Source organism: Anomaloglossus baeobatrachus, chromosome 1, assembly GCF_048569485.1.
Source record: "Anomaloglossus baeobatrachus isolate aAnoBae1 chromosome 1, aAnoBae1.hap1, whole genome shotgun sequence".
Lineage (NCBI taxonomy): Eukaryota > Metazoa > Chordata > Amphibia > Anura > Aromobatidae > Anomaloglossus > Anomaloglossus baeobatrachus.
In genome coordinates, this window is record NC_134353.1 from 361,407,401 (window position 1) to 361,427,659 (window position 20,259).

General features: G+C 51.8%; 1 protein-coding gene across 1 annotated transcript in view; it reads right to left on the reverse strand.

The window, feature by feature from the left end:
- POLR2B (RNA polymerase II subunit B) overlaps positions 1-20,259 on the reverse strand; it is a 149,156-nt gene that overhangs the window by 110,407 nt on the left and 18,490 nt on the right. The window contains exon 8 of the mRNA XM_075352456.1: positions 2,924-3,120. Coding sequence (XP_075208571.1) covers positions 2,924-3,120 — 197 coding nt within the window. The remainder of the gene's footprint in view (positions 1-2,923; positions 3,121-20,259) is intronic.

A 20,259-nucleotide genomic window follows, 5' to 3' on the forward strand; every position in this document is an offset into this window, starting at 1 on the left:
GGGCCTTGCACTTTTAATGTAGTGCTTTGTGTGGCCTCCAGAGGGCAGTAGCTATACCCCAATCGTCTGGGTCTCCCAATAGAGCGCTGAAGAAAGGTACCTCAACCTTACAACACCATCAACGGGTGAGAAGGGAGCATGCTGGGGGCCCTATATGGGCCCTCTTTTCTTCCATCCGAAATAGTCAGCAGCTACTGCTGACTAAAATCTGTGGAGCTATGCATGGAATGTCTGACCTCCTTCGCACAAAGCTTGAAAACTGGAGTACCCGTGATACCACGGGGGGGTATAGCCAGAAGGGGAGGGGCCTTGCACTTTTTAGTGTAGTGCTTTGTGTGGCCTCCGGAGGGCAGTAGCTATACCCCAATCGTCTGGGTCTCCCAATAGAGCGCTGAAGAAATATCCAACAGCCTATTAATCGCCGATATAAGGTCATTAACCATGGCGTCACCATCAGGGGCATCCAGATTGAGAGGGGCCTCAGGATTAGAATCCTGATCACCGTCCTCAGTCTCATCACAGAGAGATTCTTCTCGCTGAGACCCTGAGCAGTGTGATGACGTCGAGGGTCTTTCCCAGCGAGCTCGCTTAGGCTGCCTGGGACTGTCATCTGAGTCAGAGACTTCAGCTTGTGATGCTTGAGACCCCCTTGAAGTACGGACTAGTTCCAACTGAGGGGGACCAGAGAGCATAGCCACAGCAGTGTCCATGGTCTGAGGAACTGGCCTGGCCTGCAAGGTCTCCAGGATTTTTGTCATAGCCTCAGGCATTTTATCAGCAAACACTGCAAAGTCTGTCCCCGTCACCGGGGCAGGGTTCACAGGCGTCTCTGCCTGGGCTACCACCACCATAGGCTCTGGCTGACGAAGTGCCACTGGGACTGAACATTGCACACAATGTGGATCATTGGAGCCTGCCGGTAGATCAGCCCCACATGCAGTACAAACAGTGCACACAGCCCGTGCCTTGGCAGCCTTGCGTTTTGCGGATGACATGTTGCTGCCTCCTCAGAGCAGTACAGGGTGTCCAGCCAAGAAGCGACCTTACAGTGCAACTATATATATATATATGGTACCAAGAAAAAAGTACACTAATATATCACTGAGGCACTAGTGGGGCCAGCACTACTGTGCAGCTTACCGCCCGCTTAGGAGCGGGTGTGTGGTCGCCGAAATCCCTTTAGTCTGGGTCTCCCAGAGCCTGCTGCCTCTCCCCAGCCAGACCGCATGTGTAATGGCTGCCGGCGTCCTTGTGGAGAGGGGGGGCGGGCCCTGGGCGTACACCGACGAAGAGCGGGAAGTCTGCTTCCCCTTGTGCCTAGTGAGAGGGCTGGAGCATGTAAATAAGGCTCCAGCCCTCGGCGCTGCCATTGAGCAGCGTCTCTCCCCTACCCTGATTGACAGGGTGGGGGCGGGAACGAAGCGGCGCTAGGCCGCAGAAGCCGGGGGCTAAAGTTAAAAGCGCCGCCGTAAAAGCGCGGTCGGCGCAAAGCCCCCGGCGCACCACAAGTCGCAGCTGCGCCGCCGCTCCAGGAGCGGTCGGCGCAGTAGTTCCCAACGCACAACGTCACTCAGCAAAGCTGCAGTGACCTAACCCCCAGCGTACAGCGCCACTGTCCCCGGCGCACTACAACGCTCAGCAAGCCCTGAGAGTGTCCGTGCCTGCCGGGGACACAGAGTACCTGAAAGTTGCAGGGCCTTGTCCCTGAACGGCACTCCCGCTCCCAATCCAGCAGGTTCTATGGGTCTGTGGATGGAGCCCGGCCCCAGGGCTTGGGGGCCGGCAAGATCCCACTTCCACAGAGCCCTCCAGGGGATGTGGAAGGAAAACAGCATGTGGGCTCCAGCCTCTGTACCAGCAATAGGTACCTCAACCTTACAAGCACCAACCGCGGGTGAGAAGGGAGCATGCTGGGGGCCCCATATGGGCCCTCTTTTCTTCCATCCGATATAGCCAGCAGCTACTGCTGACTACAAACAGTGGAGCTATGCGTGGATGTCTGACCTCCTTCGCACAAAGCCGAAAACTGGTGAGCCAGTGATCCCACTGGGGGTGTATAGCCAGAAGGGGAGGGGCCTTACACTTTTTAGTGTAATTGCTTTGTGTGGCCTCCGGAGGCAGTGCTATACACCCAATCGTCTGGGTCTCCCAATAGAGCGCCGAAGAAAATATCAAATCAGCCTACTTACTTATGCCGGCGTCACACGGTACGATATATCAGGCGATAAGTCATCGGGGGTCACGTCGTTCGTGACGCACATCCGGCATCGTGTGACATATCGTACAGTGTGACACCTCCGACCGACTGAACGAGCAAAAATACTCACCTTATCGTTGCTCGTTGACACGTCGTTCATTTTCAAAATGGCGGTCCTACTTCTGTGCTCCGGTTGTTCATCGTTCCCGAGACAGCACACATCGATCCGTGTGACACCATGGGAATGACGAACACAGCTTACCTGCGTCCCGCTCATCTCCGCCCCTCTGCTTCTATTGGCCGGCCGCTGTGTGACGTTGCTGTGACGAGGAAGAGGATGTTCGCCGCCCACAGAGAGGTCGTGCGGGAGGAAAGTACGTGTGACGGCAGTTACCGACTTTGTGCGCCATGGGCAATGAATTGCACGTGACGCACAAACGACGGGGCAGGTGCTATCACTCACACGATCGCACGATATATCGTCCCGTGTGACGCCGGTATTAGAGTACTTGTGTAAAATTTAAAGAAAAAAAGTGTTTTTAAAAATTGAAATCGGTCATAAACACCTGGAAAATAAACACAGCCCCAACAGTGAACACAGAAGAACCTGGAGAACATACAGAGAGGCGCAAATTAAAACAAGCTTAAAAAACTAAAAACTCAAATATAAGGTGGTATGTAATAATGATATATATATATAAAAAAAAAATCTCAGGCAAATCTCACCCTAAAAAGTAAGCTTTCTTAGTCTCGCAGAAGTCGCTGACACCAACATGTGGAAGCATCTCTTTCTGAAGAACCTCCTTGGCGTATTTGATTCTTTTCTCCTTGGTGACACCAGGCTTAGCGCCTCTGGAACCAATGAAATTCAGAGCAACATTCTGTTCTTGGATGACGAACGCTTCATCGAGGGAAGGCTTCACCTGTTAAAAGCAAAACAGTAGGTCGTATAAATTGACAAAAAAAAATCTCAAAAAAACCCCCAAACTGTTCTAGACCCAAGTACTACATTAGCGCATTACTGATTGTTGTATTAGAATTGTACAAGTATTTGCCGGACATTATTTAGGCTTCTTCAATTATGGGAAGTGTGAAGGAATGGAAACTTATCCTAGGCACAGAAAAGTTTGGGCATTCACAAATATACCTCATGATGTCCATGAAGGCGCACACATACCATGGTAGAACAGCAAGAAACCAGGATTGAAAACACTCATCTATCACATGATGGAAAGAGATTCTTCCCAGTTATCCTGCTTTTAATTAACTAAATTTGTAAAAACTATCTAAAGGGAACCTGACAGAGTATACCTACTGTACAATGCCTACGGACAGTATGCATCAGACGTTGGCTGTACGATTTCAGCAATATACTGTGAAACGCTGCGGCAATTCAAAGAGCCGCCAGGGACCGAGTCGCGGGGGAGAATAGTCGGATAGGTGGCGGCTCCTTCTCCCCGCTGCCAATGTACTTTTGAATCAAACCATTAGTTTTACCATATAATGTACTGGAAAACAGCAAAAAAAAATTCTAAGTGCAAAAAAATTGCAAAAAAAGTATGACTGCTCGATTGTTTTGGGGATATTTTATTCACGGTGTTCACTATATGGTAAAACTGATGTGTCATTGTGATGCCTGAGGTCGGTGCGAGTTTGTAGATACCAAACATGAATAGGTTTACTTTTATCTAAGGGGGTTAAAAAAAATACAAGTTGGTCCAAAAAGAAAAAATGGCACACTTTTTGTGCCATTTTCCCACGATTCGTAGCGTTCTCATTTTTCGGGATCTATCGCTGAGTGATGGCTTATTTAATGCGTCTCGAGCTGCCATTTTTAATGGCACAATTTTTGGGCAGATGCTACATTTTTAGAATATGTGGCGACCAAAAACAAAATTTTGGCATTTGGATTTTTTTGCCGCTACGCCGTTTACCGATCATATTAATTGATTTTATATTTTGATAAATCAGGCATTTCTGAACGCAGGGATACCAAATGTGTACATTTTTTATTTTATTTTTTAACCCTTTAATTTTCAATGGTGCGAATGGAAGGTGATTTGACATTATTTTTTAAAAAACTTTATTTTACTAGGCTCCCTAGGGGACTATAACTATCAGCAGTCTGGTCATTCATTATTTTCTATTGATCACAGCTACACAGCTGAGACCAGCAGAAAAGCTCACCTCTTGTCAGTTGCAGCAGCCGGACGAGTGAAAGAAGTGACTCATGGTAGCTACAGGAGTCATCATATGACCCTATGCTACCATGGCAACCATCGGATCCACGTGATCACATCACGTGATTTACGATGGCACCGGGTAAGTGAATGCTTACCGTGGTGTGCTGTTTCATCTGTCACATTTTGACAGCGAGATGCAAGGGGTTAACAGGCACAAGTAAGTCCTAGACCCACTCATGCCTAATAGCTGCACATAGCAGTTCAATTCAGCTGACATGTGCAGTGATTGCTGCCAGCTGCCCGCGGCGACAGGCAGGGATTAACCTGACACAATCCATGATGTACCCAGTAAGTCATGTGTTGTGAAGAGGATAAACACTAGTGACTCAGGGCCATTGGAAGCTATGAACCCAAAATTAGAAGATTGACCTTAAATTAGCAAACCATATCCTATCGGGATATACCAATACAATTATTACCAAGTTATCCCAATAACAACTATAAAAGAATTAAAAAAGTTTATTGATGGCAATTTAAAATACAGAAAAGACAAATAGGACACAGAATGATAAAAATTAAACTATAGAACCTGAAGGCAAGGAAAGCAGGTCATGCACCATGGATGATAAAACATATGCCATAAAAAATTACTACACGTTAGATTATTATATTCTGGCACTTATACACAGTAGCTGCAGATAACAATGTTGTATATTCTAACAAATACGGACATTACAACAATGATGCAGGTTACAATATCTTCATAGTGGTGAAATACCTAATATAACCGCATCAAGGGATGCCCCACTTTATTAATCTGCTCACATAACTATACCAGACCTGCTGCCATAATAATGGTGTGGCACCGCTCCCCCGCCAACCACTTTAACGCGTTTCACACCGCCTCCTCAGGGAGTGACGTGGAGGTGAGTAGTGAGCACCTAAAAAATATATATATATATATATATATATAAAATATATATAAAATATATATATATATAAAATATATATATATATAAAATATATATATATATAAAATATATATATATAAAATATATATAAAATATATATAAAATATATATAAAATATATATAAAATATATATAAAATATATATATATATATATATATATATATATATATATATATATATATATATATATATATATATATATATATATATATATATATATATATATATATATATATATATAAATTATATATATATATAATATATATATATCTATATATATCACACTATGAAGAAAAAGACATGGATCGCACATCCCAAAAATACATTGATCTAAAAGCCGCTAGGCAAAGTATTAAATAGAACATGAGGTTCTTTTGTTACCATTCTGATCAGATTGTATTAAGCCCACTGCCACGTCACGGCAAACCTCTTGAGTGGGTCCCTAACCTGACCTTTTTGTGTGGCACCGTGCACCGACCACCGCCGTAGCGACAAAGCGCCAGCAGGGCGGGCGACCTGGCGCCTCACAGCACCCATGCTGCAAGGCAAAGCCCCCAAGGCTCCAGGCCGCGCCGCCCCACCGACACCACACCACCACAACAGCAGCCACCACACAGCACCAGCACACAGTGAGAGGAGCTGTGCACTCACCTCCCACTGGCTCCCATATGTGAACTGGGAGCAAAAAGAAGGCTGACCCCTCTTGCAGTTTCCTGCTGATTAAAATCACCTGTGCCAAATGGGGAGAGTGCAGATCCAAGCAAAAAAAAGAGGGGGATAGAATGTTGTATAACACACTATGAAGAAAAAGACATGGATCGCACATCCCAAAAATACAAGAGGTTTGCCGTGACGTGGCAGTGGGCTTAATACAGTCTGATCAGAATGGTAACTAAGAACCTCATGTTCTATTTAAATTTTTGCCTAGCGGCTTTTAGATCAATGTATTTTTGGGATGTGCGATCCATGTCTTTTTCTCCATAGATTGTTATATAACATTCTATCCCCCTCTGTTTTTTGCTTGGATCTGCACTCCCCCCATTTGGCACAGGTGTTTTTAATCAGCATGAGACTGCAAGAGGGGTCAGCCTTTTTTGCTCCCAGTTCACACATGGGAGCCGGTGGGAGGTGAGTGCGCAGCTTCTCTCACTGTGTGTTGGTGCTGTGCAGTGGCCGCTGTTGTGGTGGTGTCGTGACAGTGGGGCGGTGCGGCCTGGAGCCTTGGGGGCTTTGCCTTGCAGCATGGGTGCTGTGAGGCACCGGGTCGCCTGCCCTGCTGGTGCTTTGTCGCTGCAGCAGTGGTTGGTGCACAGTGCCGCACCACAAAGGCTTTAGATTAGGGACCCACTCAAGAGGTTCGCCGTGACGTGGCAGTGGGCTTAATACAGTCTGATCAGAATGGTAACTAAGAACCTCATGTTCTATTTAAATTTTTGCCTAGCGGCTTTTAGATCAATGTATTTTTGGGATGTGCGATCCATGTCTTTTTCTCCATAGATTGATATCTATATATATAATTGCCTTATTCTGTCTGTCTGTCATGCTTCAAAATTGTGTCCTTCCGGTGACATTGTGTCCTTACGGTGACACAAAGCTGATTGGCTGCTGGGCTCGCCATGGCCCCGCCCCCCCACACGGATTGGCCTCTCGCCCCGGCTCTCTGCAGGCCCCGCCCCCCTCACGCAATGCACGTTCGCTCTGGCTTAACTGACACGGAGCTCCGATTCCCAGGTGAGTGCACACACACACACACATCATATCACACTCACTCTCACACACACCTCACACATCACATCCACACACTCACAACATCCTGGGATATCGCTTGCTTCTACACCGGCTCCGTCAGGATCCCAGCAGCGCCAGACATAACCTTGCGATGCTGGGATCTTGACGGAGCCCGTGAACGCTGGTAACCATTATACACATCGGGTAACTAAGGTCCCTTAGTTACCCGATCTGTATCATAGTTACCAGTGTACACCGGCTCACACTCACTCTCACACACATCACACATACATCACATCGCATCCACATACTCACAGCATCCGGCGATATCGCTTGCTTCTCGGCCTCGATACTGTGCTGTTGTGAGCTTCCAGGACCTGCCGGAGGATCACATGGCCAGAAGCATGTGATATCTCCGGATGTTGTGAGTATGAGCGTGGATGTGCGATATCGTCAGTGGGTGTGTGCGTGAGTGTATGCGATCGGGTGTGTGTGTGTATGCGATCGGGTGTGTGTGTGTATGCGATCGGGTGTGTGTGTGTGAGTGTATGCGATCGGGTGTGTGTGTGTGAGTGTATGCGATCGGGTGTGTGTGTGTGAGTGTATGCGATCGGATCTGTGAGTGTCGGCAGAGGAGCACGGCGTGCTGGAGGAGGCTGGCAGGAGAGAGGCTGACCCTGGGGAAGGCTGGGATGGGGAGGCAGATGCTGGGGACAGAGAGGCAGATGCTGGGGACAGAGAGGCAGATGCTGGGGACAGAGAGGCTGATGCTGGGGACAGAGAGGCTGATGCTGGGGACAGAGAGGCTGATGCTGGGGACAGAGAGGCTGATGCTGGGGACAGAGAGGCTGATGCTGGGGACAGAGAGGCTGATGCTGGGGACAGAGAGGCTGATGCTGGGGACAGAGAGGCTGATGCTGGGGACAGAGAGGCTGATGCTGGGGACAGAGAGGCTGATGCTGGGGACAGAGAGGCTGATGCTGGGGACAGAGAGGCTGATGCTGGGGACAGAGAGGCTGATGCTGGGGACAGAGAGGCTGATGCTGGGGACAGAGAGGCTGATGCTGGGGACAGAGAGGCTGATGCTGGGGACAGAGAGGCTGATGCTGGGGACAGAGAGGCTGATGCTGGGGACAGAGAGGCTGATGCTGGGGACAGAGAGGCTGATGCTGGGGACAGAGAGGCTGATGCTGGGGACAGAGAGGCTGATGCTGGGGACAGAGAGGCTGATGCTGGGGACAGAGAGGCTGATGCTGGGGACAGAGAGGCTGATGCTGGGGACAGAGAGGCTGATGCTGGGGACAGAGAGGCTGATGCTGGGGACAGAGAGGCTGATGCTGGGGACAGAGAGGCTGATGCTGGGGACAGAGAGGCTGATGCTGGGGACAGAGAGGCTGATGCTGGGGACAGAGAGGCTGATGCTGGGGACAGAGAGGCTGATGCTGGGGACAGAGAGGCTGATGCTGGGGACAGAGAGGCTGATGCTGGGGACAGAGAGGCTGATGCTGGGGACAGAGAGGCTGATGCTGGGGACAGAGAGGCTGATGCTGGGGACAGAGAGGCTGATGCTGGGGACAGAGAGGCTGATGCTGGGGACAGAGAGGCTGATGCTGGGGACAGAGAGGCTGATGCTGGGGACAGAGAGGCTGATGCTGGGGACAGAGAGGCTGATGCTGGGGACAGAGAGGCTGATGCTGGGGACAGAGAGGCTGATGCTGGGGACAGAGAGGCTGATGCTGGGGACAGAGAGGCTGATGCTGGGGACAGAGAGGCTGATGCTGGGGACAGAGAGGCTGATGCTGGGGACAGAGAGGCTGATGCTGGGGACAGAGAGGCTGATGCTGGGGACAGAGAGGCTGATGCTGGGGACAGAGAGGCTGATGCTGGCGCAGCATGGCGGATGGAGCACGTTTGGGAGTGTGCAGCATGGCGGATGGAGCATGTTTGGGAGTGCGCAGCATGGCGGATGGAGCACGTTTGGGAGTGCGCAGCATGGCGGATGGAGCACGTTTGGGAGTGCGCAGCATGGCGGATGGAGCACGTTTGGGAGTGCGCAGCATGGCGGATGGAGCACGTTTGGGAGTGCGCAGCATGGGGTATGCAGCACGATGGGGAGTGCGCAGCATGGCGGATGGACCACGATGGGGAGTGCGCAGCATGGCGGATGGAGCACGTTTGGGAGTGTGCAGCATGGCGGATGGAGCATGTTTGGGAGTGCGCAGCATGGCGGATGGAGCACGTTTGGGAGTGCGCAGCATGGCGGATGGAGCACGTTTGGGAGTGCGCAGCATGGCGGATGGAGCACGTTTGGGAGTGCGCAGCATGGGGTATGCAGCACGATGGGGAGTGCGCAGCATGGCGGATGGACCACGATGGGGAGTGCGCAGCATGGCGGATGGAGTACGTTTGGGAGTGCGCAGCATGGGAGATGGAGCACGATGGGGAGTGCGCAGCATGGCGGATGGATCACGTTTGGGAGTGCGCAGCATAGGGGATGGAGCACGTTTGGGAGTGCGCAGCATAGGGGATGGAGCACGTTTGGGAGTGCGCAGCATGGCGAATGGAGCACGTTTGGGAGTGCGCAGCATGGGGGATGCAGCACGATGGGGAGTGCGGAGTATGGCGGATGGAGCACATTTAAGAGTGCGCAGCATGGCGGATGGAGCACGTTTGGGAGTGCGCAGCATGGCGGATGGAGCACGTTTGGGAGTGCGCAGCATGGGAGATGGACCACGATGGGGGGTGCGCAGCATAGGGGATGGAGCACGTTTGGGAGTGCGCAGCATGGCGGATGGAGCACGTTTGGGAGTGCGCAGGATGGGAGATGGAGCACGATGGGGAGTGCGCTGCATGGGGGATGGAGCACAATGGGGAGTGCGCTGCATGGGGGATGGAGCACAATGGGGAGTGCGCTGCATGGGGGATGGAGCACGATGGGAAGTGCACACCTCCCCCCAACACACACACACGCGCGCGCGCACTGCACAACACACCACACACACACACTGGGAACCACAAACAACTGCCCTACACAGACACCCACACACACAGACAACGCTGCACACACAAATATACGCACATACCGCACAACACACACATTGCACAAAACATACCTCCCCCCAAAACACACCACACACACACAAACCGCGCAACACACACACAACGCTACAGACACACAGCGCTCCACAAACAACGCAACACACAAACACCGCTCTCACCCCCCATCACACCCAGACAACACCCAGAACATGTACAGCGCCCTACACAAACACTTGGTAACTACACACAACAACATATACATATACACACATATATATAACAAAAATCATACATGAACTACACAATATGTAAATTCTAGAATACCCGATGCGTAGAATCGGGCCACCTTCTAGTATGTATATATTTGCCTTATTCTGTCTGTGTGTCTTGCTCCAAAATTGTGTCCTTACAGTGACAACCGTCACCCCCCCACGGATTGGCCGCGCCCCCCACATGTATTAACAGTTTGGCCAGGCCCGACCCCCGCACGCGATGCCCGCTAGGCCACGCCCCCTCACACGATGCCCGCTAGGCCACGCCCCCTTCACACGATGCCCATTCAGAATGGGAGGATGAAACACGATGGGGGTGTGCAGCATGGGGGAAGGAGCACAATGGGCGGTGCAGCATGGGGGGGGATGAAACACAATGGGGGGTGCGCGCAGCATGGGGGATGGAGCGGGATGGGGGGTGCGCGCAGCATGGGGGATGGAGCGGGATGGGGGGTGCGCAGCATGGGGGATGGAGCGGGATGGGGGGTGCGCAGCATGGGGGATGGAGCGGGATGGGGGGTGCGCGCAGCATGGGGGATGGAGGGGGATGGGGGGTGCGCAGCATGGGGGATGGAGGGGGATGGGGGGTGCGCAGCATGGGGGATGGAGCACGATGGGGGGTGCGCAGCATAGGGGATGGAGCACGATGGGGGGTGCGCAGCATGGGGGATGGAGCACGATGGGGTGCGCAGCATGGGGGATGGAGCACGATGGGGGTGCACAGCATGGGGGATGGAGCACGATGGGGGGTGCACACCTCCCCCCAAAACACACACACACACACACACCGCCACACACGCACCGCGCAACACACCCTCCACACACTGGGAACGACAAACACTGCCCTACACAGACACCCACACACACACAGACAACGCCGCACACACACAACACCCAAACACCGCGGCACACACAAATATATGCACATACCGCACAACACACACATTGCACAAAACATACACTCGCCCCACAGCCACACCCACACAAACCGTGCAACACACACACACACCACCACACACAAACGCTACAGACACACAGCGCTCCACAAACAACGCAACACACAAACAACAATGCTCTCTCACACACCGCCACCCAGACAACACCCAGAACATTTACAGCGCCCTACACAAACACTTGGCAACTACACACAACAACATCTATAAAACAAAAATCATACATTAACTACACAATACGTAAATTCTAGGATACCCGATGCGTAGAATCGGGCCACCTTCTAGTATATATATATATACAAATTATATATATACAAATTATATATATATACAAATTATATATATATACAAATTATATATATACAAATTATATATATATATATATACAAATTATATATATACAAATTATATATATATATATACAAATTATATATATACAAATTATATATATATACAAATTATATATATATACAAATTATATATATACAAATTATATATATATATGTACAAATATATATATATATATATATATATATATATATATATATATATATATATATATATATATATATATATATATATATATACACATATACATACATACACACACGCACACATATATACACATACACCCGGTACATGTGTTGCTTAATTAAAGTCCTCGTACCTTTTTACAAGGCGCCGCTATGAACACACCCCGACCGGAAGCCCAGAGACGCGTCACCATCAGTCACGTTACCACTCATGCACATCAGGCATGTGATAACGCGAGCGAGGGAGACACATCTAGCAACCCCCAGGACGCAGACAGGCGGCGCACAGTACGAGGCAGGTCACATGATCGCACGGGTCACATAATCGCACGCCTTGAAAACGCCTCGACCGGAAGCCCAGAGGCGCGTCACTGCACATGCGCACCAGGCATGTGGTGACGCGAGGAGGGAGCCACGTCTACAAGCAACCCACATGACGCAGACAGGCGGCGCATAGTATGGGGGTAAATAACATGATCGCACGGGTGTTGAAACATAGGGACAGGAGAATGTAATGGAACCAACATAGCTTTACGCTCGGGTTAACATTCACACAAACATAACACAATCTCAATTAAACCACACATATCCACATCACCAGATTGCTTACAAGCAAACTGCCGAGTACTCCAAAAGACTCTTTCAGTCTTCAGGTCCAAAATGGGGATCATGGAAGTGTGGCAGCTGTTCTGTGTGTCCCGTGATTTTGAGGAAGAAGACCTTTTGGAACTCCACAAGAACACGAGAGTATAAAATCGTCCATCACATAAATTTTAGGAAGGAGGCAGCAATATACCTTGCGACGTGCCCGTGTGGACTCTCCTATATGGGGATGACCTCGAGAGAATTGAGGATTCGGACCCAAGAACATATAAGGGACATCAAGTCTGCATATGAGATTAAATCTGATGATTTTGAGGCAATAAAGAAGCTAGACATTTTCGGAACAAACATCCTGGTACATGGAAGGGTCTAAAGGTTCAAGGGATCGATCGTATACATTTGGGTTCAAGAGGAGGGGACATTAAGACCCGATTATTACAAAAAGAATGTCAGTGGATCACGGTCCTAAGAACGATTTCACCTTTTGGACTTAATGAACAATGGGGTTTTGGCAGTTTTTTGTGATGTGGGGAATGAGGGTGCTGCGGTGGAGCGGGTCATCGGGGGCATGAGCAGGCTATAGCAGCCTGCGGTGACCACGTGGACCAGCTCATTTAATATGCACGCCCATCCTCCCGCCCATCTCTCAGCGCTGAACCCGGCGCTGACAGGTGGGCGGGGTGATGGGCTGGGGATGCACGCATAATTAACAGCCGTTCGTGATCACCCCTGGCAACTACAGCATGGAGTGATCATGTGCGGCTGTATTCACTGCCCCCCACGCATTATCATCAGCAGCAGCAGCGCGGGGGGCAGTATAAGGCCCTTATACCAGGAGTCCTAGCTGCCCAGACATGGAGGTTAGTCCAGATAGTGGCATTTCAAGTTAGATTTTTAGTCTAGCTGCCCAGGCATGGATGTTTTTAACCTAGATAGTGGCATTTTAGTTAGGGACCCGGAATAAAGAGAATTTTGTTTACTTACCGTAAATTCTTTTTCTTATAGTTCCGTATTGGGAGACCCAGACCATGGGTGCGTGTTTAGCTTCTACCTCTGGAGGACACACAAAGTACTACACTTAAGTGTAGCTCCTCCCCCTGAGCTTATACACCCCCTGGTGAGCAGACCCAGCCAGTTTAGTGCAAAAGCTGAAGGAGAATAGCCACCCACAAGAAGAACAGAGCAATAGCCGGAACAACCGGAAACTCTGTCCACGACAACAGCCGGTGATAACACACGGAACAAGAAAGTGCCAACAGGCAGAGTGCTGGGTCTCCCATTACGGAACTATAAGAAAAAGAATTTACGGTAAGTAAACAAAATTCTCTTTTTCTTTATCGTTCCTATGGGAGACCCAGACCATGGGACGTTCCAAAGCAGTCCCTGGGTGGGAAATAAACCGAACAAAGTAAGAAGTAGGCAAAACCTAACTTCACAAATGGGCGACAGCCGCCTGAAGGATGCGTCTGCCCAAGCTCGCATCTGCCGAAGCATGAGCATGCACTTGGTAGTGCTTCGAAAAGGTATGCAGGCTAGTCCAAGTGGCAGCCTGACAGACTTGTTGAGCCGTAGCCTGGTGCCTGAAAGCCCAAGAGGCACCAACAGCTCTGGTCGAATGTGCCTTGATCCCCGGCGGGGGAGGCACCTGAGAACTCTGGTAGGAGTCCGAAATGGTCGATCTGATCCAACGGGCTAATGTCGGCTTAGAAGCAGAGAGACCCTTGCGCCGCCCTGTGGTTAGCACAAAAAGAGAAGTGCACCGCCTAATAGAAGCGGTGCGAGACACATAGATCCGGAGCGCCCGCACCAGATCCAGAGTATGCAGCGCTTTTTCAAAGCGATGAACAGGAGCCGGACAAAAGGAAGGTAGGGTAATGTCCTGGTTAAGGTGGAAAGGAGAGACCCCCTTAGGAAGAAAGTCTGGAGTCGGACGGAGAACCAGCTTGTCTTGATGAAACACTAAAAAAGGTGCCTCCGAAGAGAGCGCGGCCAAATCAGAGACTCTCCTGAGGGAAGTTATGGCCACCAGAAAAGCCACTTTCTGAGAAAGACGATGCAAAGAGACCTCCCTAAGAGGCTCAAAGGGGGGTTTCTGCAAAACCGTGAGAACCAAATTAAAGGGAACCAAACATCAGGATTTTCGTGTATAAGCTGCAGCCAGTGCAGTACTGGCACTATCATGCACAGTGTGTACATACCATCAGGGGGCAAGCTCGGGTGTTTAGGCAGTGAAATACAACTTTATAAAGTTTGAAATTTCGTGCACTTTTTGATTGACGTGTGCACCTCTGCAGATAATGTCCGGGCGGGTTATGCAGGAGTTCCCCGCCCCCCCACCAGCCTGTTCCTCCCTCTCTCCTGATGTCCGGGCGGGTTATGCACGTGTTCCCCGCCCCCCCGCGCCGCCTGTTCCTCCCTCCCTCCCTCTGGCTGTATGTAAATATCTAAACTTCAGAAACATGGCGCCGGAGTGGGCCTCTGCGCATAGCGCTTATCTCCTGCGCCATGTTTCTGAAGCCCCCGCAGTACACAACTTGTGTCTGAGAGGGCGGCGCATGCGCCCTCGTTTCTTCCCAGCCCGTTGTGACCGCGGGAGCGCGCACGATTAGAACAGGACAGAACAGCTGACCGGAGGACGCGATTACCTGCTGCTCCTGTATCGTGCCGCCCCAGGACACCGGGCCAACACACCAGCCGGTGTGACATCGCTGTGGCGCCGCCCTCTCAGACACCAAGTTGTGTAATGCGGGGGCTTCAGAAACATGGCGCCGGAGGTAAGCGCTATGCGCAGAGGCCCACTCCGGCGCCATGTTTCTGAAGATTAGATATTTACATACAGCCAGAGGGAGGGAGGGAGGAACAGACGGCGCGGGGGGGCGGGGAACACGTGCATAACCCGCGCGGACATCAGGAGAGAGGGAGGAACAGGCTGGTGGGGGGGCGGGGAACTCCTGCATAACCCGCCCGGACATTATCTGCAGAGGTGCACACGTCAATCAAAAAGTGCACGAAATTTCAAACTTTATAAAGTTGTATTTCACAGCCTAAACACCCGAGCTGCACCCTAATGGTATGTACACACTGTGCATGATAGTGCCAGTACTGCACTGGCTGCAGCTTATACACGAAAATCCTGATGTTTGGTTCCCTTTAAGGTCCCAGGGATCCAAGGGCCGCCGGTAAGGCGGAATGATGCGAGACGCGCCTTGCATGAAGGTGCGGACCTGAGCCAGCCGAGCGAGACGCCGCTGGAACAGTACTGACAGAGCTGAGACTTGTCCCTTGAGAGAGTTGAGGGACAGTCCTAGCTGCAGACCGGACTGTAGAAAAGACAGAAGGGTCGGCAAGGAGAACGGCCAAGGAGGATGGTCGGTAGAGCGACACCATGACAGAAAAATTTTCCAAGTCCAGTGATAGATCTTAGCGGAGGAAGACTTACGGGCCCGAGTCATAGTGGAGATGACTTCAGGAGGAATACCAGAAGCCGTCAAGAGCCAGGACTCAAGAGCCACGCCGTCAATTTGAGAGCCGCAGAATTCAGGCGGAAAAACGGACCTTGTGAGAGAATGTCTGGACGGTCCGGGAGATGCCACGGCATCTCTACGGACAGATGGAGCAGGTCTGGATACCAAGCTCGCCTGGGCCAGTCCGGTGCAATGAGGATGACTCGACAGCCCTCCATTCTGATCTTGCGCAGAACTCTGGGCAAGAGAGCTAGAGGGGGAAACACGTAGGACAGACGAAACTGGGACCAGTCTTGAACCAGTGCGTCCGCGGCGAATGCCTGAGGATCGTGGGAGCGAGCCACGTAAACGGGAACCTTGTTGTTGTGACGGGATGCCATTAGGTCCACGTCCGGGGTGCCCCACTTGCAGCAGATTGACTGGAACACTGCCGGATGCAGGGACCACTCGCCACCGTCCACGGTTTGACGGCTGAGATAATCTGCCTCCCAGTTTTCCACGCCTGGGATGTGGACTGCGGATATGGTGGACTTGTAGTCCTCCGCCCATTGAAGGATGCGTTGTACCTCCAACATTGCTAGGCGGCTGCGTGTCTCTCCTTGGTGATTGATGTAGGCAACCGCTGTCGCGTTGTCTGACTGAACTCGAATGTGCCTGCCCGCCAACAGGTGGTGAAAAGCTAGGAGAGCTAGAAGCACAGCTCTGGTTTCCAGCACATTGATTGGAAGGGCTGACTCGGACGGAGTCCAAGTGCCCTGCGCTCTGTGGTGGAGATATACCGCTCCCCAGCCGGATAGACTGGCATCCGTGGTGAGAATCACCCAGGACGGGGCCAGGAAGGAGCGTCCCTGGGACAGGGAGAGAGGCCGAAGCCACCATTGAAGAGAGCTCCTGGTTTGTGGCGACAGAGCCACTAACCTGTGTAAGGAGGAAAGCCGCTTGTCCCAACAGCGGAGAATGTCCAGCTGCAGGGAGCGCAGATGGAACTGGGCAAAGGGAACAGCCTCCATTGACGCCACCATTTGATCCAGCACCTGCATCAGACGCCTGAGGGTATAACGGCGGGGCCTCAGCAGAGAGCGCACCGCCAGTTGGAGGGACTGCTGTTTGATTAAGGGCAACTTCACAAGTGCCGGCAAAGTCTCGAACTGCATCCCTAGGTACGTGAGACTCTGGGTGGGAGTCAGAGTGGATTTGGGCAGATTGACCAGCCACCCGAATTGGGCTAGAGTGGCGAGAGTGAGCGAGACACTCCGCTGACAGTCTGCGCTGGATGAAGCCTTGACTAGAAGGTTGTCCAGGTAAGGAATCACTGCCAACCCCTGTAGGTGCAGAACCGCAATCACTGCTGCCATGACCTTGGTGAATACCCGAGGGGCTGTGGCCAACCCGAAGGGGAAAGCCACAAATTGGAAATGATCTTCTCCTATTGCACAACGTAGCCAACGCTGGTGTGAAACTGCAATTGGCACATGCAGATAGGCATCTCTGATGTCGATGGACGCCAGGAAATCCCCTTGGGTCATTGAGGCAATGACTGATCGCAGAGACTCCATGCGAAAGTGCCGCACCTGAACATGCTTGTTGAGAAGCTTGAGATCCAGGATGGGCCGGAAGGTACCGTCCTTTTTGGGAACTAGGAAGAGATTTGAATAGAAACCTCTGAACCGTTCCCGAGCGGGAACCGGTACAATTACTCCATTGGCCTGCAAGGCTGCCACGGCCTGTGAGAAGGCGGCGGCCTTGGAGCAGGGAGGAGTTGAGAGAAAAAATCTGTTTGGCGGACTGGAAGAGAATTCTATCCTGTAGCCGTGGGAGATGATATCTCTCACCCACTGATCAGAGACGTGTTGAAACCAAGCGTCGCCAAAGTGGGAGAGCCTGCCACCGACTAAGGACGTTGCTGGAGCGGGCAGACAGTCACAGTGCCTTAGTGGCAGCAGCTCCTGCGGTCTTCTGTGGACGCGCTTTTGGGCGCCAGTTGGATTTCTGGTCCTTGGCTGAGTTGGCGGACGAGGCCGAGGGCTTAGAGGACGACCAGTTGGAGGAACGAAAGGAGCGAAACCTCGACTGATTCCTACCCTGGGCAGGTTTCCTGGCTTTGGTTTGTGGCATGGAAGTACTCTTCCCGCCAGTTGCTTCCTTAATAATTTCATCCAGCTGTTCTCCGAACAGCCGGGACCCAGCAAAAGGGAGCCCAGCAAGCTACTTCTTTGAAGAAGCATCTGCCTTCCACTCTCGAAGCCACAAGATTCTGCGGATAGCGAGGGAATTAGCCGAAGCCACCGCAGTTCGGTGAGAAGCCTCCAGCATGGCTGACATGGCATAGGATGAAAAAGCCAAAGCTTGGGAAGTTAAGGCATCCATTTCGGGCATAGATTCCCTGGTGAGTGAATGCATCTCCTCTAGAGAAGCAGAGATGGCTTTGAGAGCCCACACTGCTGCAAACGTCGGGGAAAACGAGGCCCCCGCTGCTTCATACACGGATTTGGCCAGAAGGTCAATCTGACGGTCAGTGGAATCCTTAAGGGAGGTGCCATCAGCCACCGACAACGGTCCGGGCTGCGAGCCTAGACACCGGAGGGTCTACCTTTGGGGAGTGAGCCCACTCCTTGACCACCTCAGGTGGAAAGGGAAAACGGTCATCAGAACCATGCTTTGGGAAGCGTTTGTCAGGACAGGCCCTGGGTTTGGTCACAGCTGCCTGAAAACTGGAGTGGTTAAAGAACACACTCTTTGCTTTCTTAGGCAAGGTAAACTGGTGCTTTTCTGCCAGAGAGGGTTGCTCCTCTGATACTGGCGGATTGAGATCCAGCACAGAATTAATAGAAGCAATCAAGTCACTAAGATCTGAGTCACTTTCGGACAGATCAATGGGGTACATGGAGTTAGCCTCCGAGCCCCCTGTAAAGGCATCCTCCTCATCATGCGAGTCAGCTCTGGAATCAGAGCCATGGGAGGAGGAGGGAGAGGGAACCCTGCGTCTCTTCTCAGGAGGACGGGGTCTGGGCCCTCTGTGAGCTCCGGTCCTGAGAGACCCCTAGCAGCAGAGGCACCCTGTGAAGGGGGATGATGCATATTCAGAGTCCTGGACAGAAGTCCCATGGACTCAGCAAAGGACTGGGAGATAGACCTAGAAAAGGATTCTAACCAAGCCGGGGGTTCAGCCACAGGAGCAGGAGCAGCCTGAGAGACCACTGGGGGTGAGACTCCAGGCCATGGCACCACCAAGTCAGAGCAGGCATCACAATGTGGATAGGTGCTCGGTTCAGGCAGCAGGAGCTTACATGCAGCGCATACAGCATAAAGCTTTGGGGCCTTGCTCCTCGTGTGAGACATGCTGCTGGAGTGGGGGCTCTGCCAGAGAATGACCCCCAGAGAGTATATACAGAGGTCCACAACCGGAGACCGGTTGTGGCTTACCAGACCGCTGGAGCGGTGTTGTGTGCCCTCCAGATCCCGAAGCCCGGACCCCCAAGCACAGCACCTCAGCAGGGATGCTGCAGACCAGCGCTGCAATGACTGACCACAGAGAGAACGCTGAAAAAAATGGCCGCCGGAGCGAAGAGAGGGGGCGGGACTTGCTTGAGAGCGGGATCTGGAGGGCCATTGAGACCTACAGGGGAGGGGACACACACTGCAGTGGGGAGTGTCCCTCCCCTGTACAGAACGGCCGCCGGGAGGAGCCGAGCCTGTCCCTCTGCATGAGTGACATGCGAGGGCAGTGAAACAGAAACTAGGCCTCCGGCGAAGCCGGGGCCTAAATTTGAGCAGCGCGGCCGACGCGCAGGCACCATCGGCGCGGTTCTCAGGCGACAGCTAGAGAACCCGCCGGAAATGTCAGTAAACATAATAAGCACACTCTCCCCCCCCAACAATAAAGTACAGGGACCCCGAAATATAAACGTCTCAGGTACTTAGCTTCTGAGACGGAGGGCCAGGTCCCTGGGGATGAGCGCTCCGTTCCAGCAGGGTCCTGAAGGGCTGCGGATGGAGATCGGTCTCCTGCCAAGCATGGAGACCGTGCTGGCTCCCACTTCAAGCCAGAGCCCAGGAGGGATGGTGAAGGAGCACGGCATGTAAGGCTCCAGCCTAAGAATCAACCTTACAACACCGCCGACACAGTGGGGTGAGAAGGGACATGCCGGGGGTCCAGACGTGGACCCGCACTTCTTCATCTCGTTCCAAAAGGGAAAAAATCATGAGAATGCATGTGTGGATGTATGCCTCCTGAGCACAAAGCGATAAACTGGCTGGGTCTGCTCACCAGGGGGTGTATAAACTCAGAGGGAGGAGCTACACTTTTAAGTGTAGTA